At 32.7% G+C, this 6,272-nt stretch overlaps 1 protein-coding gene across 9 annotated transcripts in view; it reads right to left on the bottom strand.

Moving 5' to 3' along the window:
- The window catches only part of LOC137615397 (uncharacterized), a 72,702-nt gene extending 70,217 nt beyond the window's left edge, over nt 1-2,485 (bottom strand). For 2 of the 9 annotated variants that reach the window (XM_068345245.1, XM_068345238.1), the window contains exons 1-2: nt 2,419-2,485; nt 805-1,220 (exon numbers count right to left, since the gene is read on the bottom strand). In XM_068345245.1, coding sequence (XP_068201346.1) covers nt 805-1,157 — 353 coding nt within the window. In that variant the 5' untranslated portion in view covers nt 1,158-1,220; nt 2,419-2,485. The remainder of the gene's footprint in view (nt 1-804; nt 1,221-2,418) is intronic. The other 7 variants (XM_068345239.1, XM_068345241.1, XM_068345243.1 and 4 more) reach the window with 7 other exon arrangements.
- Nucleotides 2,486-6,272: the final 3,787 nt, after the last annotated feature.

The raw sequence follows: 6,272 nt of genomic DNA, 5'->3' as shown, positions 1-6,272 counted from the left end.
CATTTGATAATGCAGATCATACATTCTGGAAAAAAGGTCCGAAAAACGTCTGAAGAATTACTTATAATATTTCTGAAGGTATACATGAAAATCAGAAAAAAACCACGTGTTTTAGCCACGGACCAAGCACAACGTAAAGACGAAAAGGTAAGAGAAAATTATCAGTTTCGAATGAATAATAACTGTCACGATTGGGATCCAATTTTGTACCACCGGAAAGAAAATTTTCAGCAGCTTTGTTAAATGACGATGAATTTGACTATCAAAAGATTAATTTCTCTAGAATATTTTTTTTTTTTTTAGAAAAACATTGACATTATTGTTTTTATTATTATCATTATTAATTAGCATATTTTCATGATGGAGATCCGAACGCTTCGGTACCAGGTAGTCTATGTAAATATACCTATATTCACAAGCCATTAGAAATGAAATAAGGAGACAAAGATACCAAGTGCTTTCATATATACTTAATAAATTCTCATTTTATTGACTCAGAAACCCTTGTTGTCTTTGGTTTTTTATTTCTTTTCCTGTCAGATTTTCGCAGCATTTAACATTACATTTGAGTGTTGCGGCACCAAAGCAGATGAAGCAAATTTCCTAAAATCCTTGAATGGGTTACAACCAGAAGAATATCATACTTGATTATCACCTTACATGACTCAAAAGAGACATCACTAATACTTTCTTCAGAAGTTTTTCCTGTCCTACAGTCTAACAATTGCCTTTCACTCAATCCCCCAACGGTCTTGGTTCTCAGGTCTCAATGTGACCCACTGCTACATGCCGAGAGTGACTCACCGCGATATCTTCCTGTGCGTGACGACAGGGTTAGTGAGATTGGGATGCTTCGGCTGAGGACACAGACATCCACAGAACCGACGAAGGAACCTCATGACGGCGCCCCTCTTTCCCCTGCCGGATCCTGAAGAGGAGGAGGAGGAGGAGCCGTAGTCTGCCTGCCCTCCCCTTTTCTTCTTCTTCTTCTTGTGGTCGTCGTCGAAAGGGTTGTAGCCTTTTCCAGGGCGTTTCTTAGTCGCTAGGTCCTTCATTTTCATGACACCAGACATAAGCTTGGCAGCGGGCACGGGGCCCTTCACCACCAAGGGCGTCAGCTTCTTCAACTTAGATCCGCCGGATATCGCGCATTGCATAAGGATGGGTTTGCTCTGACCCACGAGTATCTACGTCTCTCTTAGGGAGATGATGACTGTAGTCTTAAAAATGAATGAATATTCATTAATAGTTGCTGTGTTATGTATTTAAAAAAAAAAAAAAAAAAAAAAAATCTGAACTCTTATAGGTAAGTGGTCTAATAGTTACTGTATTCTTTTTATTTAAAAAAAATCTGAACTCTTTATATGAAAGTGGTCGCAATAAAAATCACTCCATGTAGGTATTTCCCAGTGGAAACTATTCACATCAAAACAACGACCAATATTTGTATAGGCGTAAACCTATCTAGTGGCAAACACAATCTGAATCCTCAGAAACTAAATTCATCGTATGAAAGAAGCTTTCAGTTAAAGTCTCTCACATCGAATTCAACAATTTATCAATTCTTTATAACATTTCCGAGGAAAAGTAAAAACCAATTATACATAAAGGGTATACTCGGGCAAACTAATTTATCTTATTTCTCTTCCTCTTGTTTTGTTAAAGTTGTTTTCATAGTTTATATAGGAAATATTTATTTTAATCTTGTTACTGTTCTTGAAATATTTTATTTTCCCAGTTTCCTTTCCTCACTGGGCTATATTCCCTGTTAGAGCCCCTGGGCTTATAGCATCTTGCTTTACCAACTAGGGTTGTAGCTCAGCAAATAATAATAATAATAATAATAATAATAATAATATTAATAATAATAATAATTCTTCCCTTTCAGAATACAAAAGAATACAGACCACTGAAGCCAGAGACACGGACTGTGCTATTCTTGGCAAGTGAATTATTACACGTAACAAGTTACCATGACAATATGGCTTACGTGGTTAATACTGTTTACTTAGATGACTGCTGTCTATTTCAAACAGTTTTGATTTTATATCAAATTCATTTGCCTTGATTTACTCAAAATGAAACTATTTGGCAGAATTTGGTGCCATGTTCAACTAATTAATAATTAATTAAAAAGCGAAATAATCAATAAAAATTGTATATTTAAGCACTTGTTCAGTGTTAACCAACACTTATTGAAAAAACCATAAGTAAAAAATAAAAAATAAACACTTTCGTTTTCACTATCGATATGGGATGTGCCACTAATGGGGTCACACTCTGACCTCCTTTCGGAAACCACAATTAATTATTTTCATTAACCGTTATACAAAAATATAAACAAAATCAATATAAGATTTTATCACTGTGGTCAATGTGTTGTATATAATCTCATCAAACACTCAAAATCTTATATACTGTATATACACACGAGCCGGTAAGGCTATAATGTAGCCGTACTGTTTCTGATGGTACGTAAGACTGATTATAACCAAGGCAAAGTGTAAATACCTCTATCACCTGTGTTCGATTCCAATGATCTGATCAGGTCTTCGGTCATACATACATGAATCGCATAGATATAAACACATAGTCTCCTCTTTAATAAGAAGATCAAGTATAACCCGAACACCAAAATAAATTCGAACATATGATATAGCTGCTTCAATGAGAGGCCATGATGAAATATACGACTGACGAAGCCGAAGTCATTGCCATAATGCAGGTATCGGAAGGTAGGGATTTACACACACCTGTGCGCGACAAGTGGGTGTCTACAGATGTGCGCCTGAAAAACCAGCTGTGTACATGCAAAAAATGGAAATAAAAACACTGATATCAGCAGCACTCATTACATGCACCCGTCCAAATGATCTTTGAAAATTCCTCAAGAAGGTCTTAGGTATATTGAAAAAAAAATTTCATGTAAATATATATATATATATATATATATATATATATATATATATATATATATATATATATATATATATATATATATATATATATATATATAAATTTTATTTATTTATGGGTCCCTAGAGATTGCAAAAGCAGCAGGGAAAAGAAAAGAAGACAATGGATTAATGAACTAAGGAAATTTGCTGTTATTAACTGGCATAGGGAGACTATAAACAGACGCGAGTGTCCTGCGGTGGACTGCTTATGGCTGATGACACACACACACACACACACATATATATATATATATATATATATATATATATATATATATATATATATATATATATATAATATATATATATATATATATATATATATTAGAGTAAATACTGGCTCACAATCCATAAACTTGTCGGCCATAATGCCAAACTGTATGTGCTCACTTCGTAATTATGGGAATTTCCAACCTGACTTAATCGAACATTGCATAATGTTAGGTCTTCATCAATGTCAGGTTCACTGATACTAAATTTCAATATTAAAGTCCATACATGAAAAAAAAATAAAATCCCTTTGGTTAATAGGATCCCAACCAGCCATTTTGGTTTAGGACTGGTCGTAGGACTGTGTGAACTCATCCTTTAAATAAACCATGCATAGACGCTAATGGTCTATGGCAAGCAGAAAATGCCTCTATGGATAGAATGCTAATAATCTCCCCCATAAATAAAGAGCGGGTCTCTCTCTCTGAATATATATATATATATATATATATATATATATATATATATATATATATATATATATATATATATATATATATATATATATAATATACATCTCCCTTGCCGGCCACGCTTAATTCTCTCCGTCCCTCGGGTAGGGGGAGAGTGGGTAGTCATACCCTGGTGAGAGGGGGCTCCCTGTTCGTCTGTGTACATATCTATCTAAAGATTTAGCCGTCATTTTATACACGTAACGTGCACTAGTAATACGTTAATGACAAATTGTTTATGAATTATAGAAACTATAGAATTTTATTCTTTCGGCTCTTTGGGCAATGATACATTAGCCTTCCTAACAGATTATATAAGGCCGATTAGAAAGACAGCTGGACTTTAATCAACCAAGAGAGCAGGCAGCCTTTAGTAGTGGATATTCAACAATTGACAATATCCATGTAATTAACCAGCTAACGAAAAAATCAACAGAGTATGACAACGCACTAAGAATGGCATTTATAGACTATGAGAAAGCTTTTGATTCTGTCAAATCTTCAGTAGTAATGAAAGCCCTTCAGAGACTAGGAATAGACGAATCTTATGTTAAAAATCTTGAAGATATCTAAACAGAAAGTAAAGCAATCCTAAACATACATAGATAGTGAGAAAATTCCCATTGAGATATGAGTTAGACAGGGAGACCCCATCTCTCCTAAATTGTTCACAGCATGCCTAGAAGAAGGTTCTTAAAATTTAGATTGGGAAAATGTAGGAAAAATTATTAATAAGGAATACCTTAACCACTTGAGATTTGCAAGTGACCTAGTTCTGTTTAGTGAATCAGAGGAAGAATTGCGAAAGATGATAGAAGATTTGAATAAAGAAAGCAGAAATGTAGGACTGAAAATGAATGAGTACAACTAGGATATTGTTCAATGAAAATGCATAGACAACAAATAATGGTATTTGTCGAACCTCTAGAGATTGGTAATGAATACACGTGCTTAGGACAAACGGTGTTTTACCAGAGCATGAGACCAAAGTTAAGCCAAGGATAAGCATGGGATGGAGAGCTTTTGGTAGACGAAATGAAATTATGAAAAGTAAAATGCTGTTTTCTCTAACAATAAAAGTACTTAATCATATGCTCCTACCAGTATTAACTTATGCATCAGAAACTTAGAACTTTAGAACATAATCTAGTTACAAATCAACATAGATATGAGAGCAAACTAGAATAAGATATTTTAACAACATTCAAAAGAGAGAAATCGACATGGGCAGGACCTATAATGAGGATAACAGATAACAGATGGACTTAAAGAATAACAGAATGTGTCCTTGGAAATTACAAAAGAAATGGGGAAGGAAGAGAATACGACGGATTGACAAACTTAAGAAAATTTGTGTATATAGATTGGCAAAGAAAGGCCATAAACAGATGAGAGTTTCAAGACACGTCTGAGGCATTTCTCCTGCCGTGGACTAATAACGGCTGATATGTTCCAGCGAGACAACTTTCGTAAGAGGGGCGATAGGAGATAGGAAATAAGGAAAAACTTACCCCATATATATATATATATATATATATATATATATATATATATATATATATATATATATATATATATATATATGTACAGTATATATATATATATATATATATATATATATATATATATATACACACACATATATATATATATATATATATATATATATATATATATATATATATATATATATATAAATGCATATATATATACACACACACACACACACACACATATATATATATATATATATATATATATATATATATATATATATATATATATATATATATATATATATATTATGTATACATACATATATATATGGCGTAAATTTTTTCCTTATTTCCTATCGCTCCTCTTACGAAAGTTGTCTCGCTAGAAAATATCCTGTTGAAGAATTGGTCAGGGTAAGACATTCACAGGAAAAGGTAGCATTGCAAATTTTACTTTGAAAGGGATAGAGTAGAAAATCATGTTTATTAGTACAAATAACATATGTTTTAGTAAACTTGCAATTCACTCAGTACCACAGTATTATTATCATTATTACTTGCTAAGCTACACCCCTAATTAGAAAAGCAGAATTCTATAAGTCCGAAGACAAAGGAATAAGATGGATGAATTATGGATTTGGGTCATACTGGTGTAATTGCTTATTCTAGAGTAAATAGTCGGCCAAAATAGTAGCAATTTTCGAATACATTTGAAATAACATCTTTACCATAATTACATATAAACTGCGCTATGAAGAGCATATTCTAACAAACTTTCGAGGATATTAAAAGGAACGAAAGAAAGAAAAAAAAAACACGTAACTACAACAAAACTATTACCTTCACAATCACATAAGAATTTTCCTCTACCTTGATATTGTTATAAAAAAGTTATTACCTAGTCATAATTCATAATAGAACAAAAACATGTGTAACTAAAACTTATGAATTGCGAGCCTTGCAAATGTATGCGGGGTAAATAATTCTAAAATTAATCTCAAAAAGGTTAATTATCCTTCCTGATGTCAGAATATTTTACATTTATATGAAAAGGGTGGTTTACAAGGGTTCGATATTTGATTTGGAGATGAAAATTC

Source organism: Palaemon carinicauda, chromosome 21, assembly GCF_036898095.1.
Source record: "Palaemon carinicauda isolate YSFRI2023 chromosome 21, ASM3689809v2, whole genome shotgun sequence".
Taxonomy (NCBI): Eukaryota; Metazoa; Arthropoda; class Malacostraca; order Decapoda; family Palaemonidae; genus Palaemon; species Palaemon carinicauda.
The sequence above is the reverse complement of the archived record's forward strand: the minus strand, read 5'-3'. Positions and strand labels throughout refer to the sequence as shown.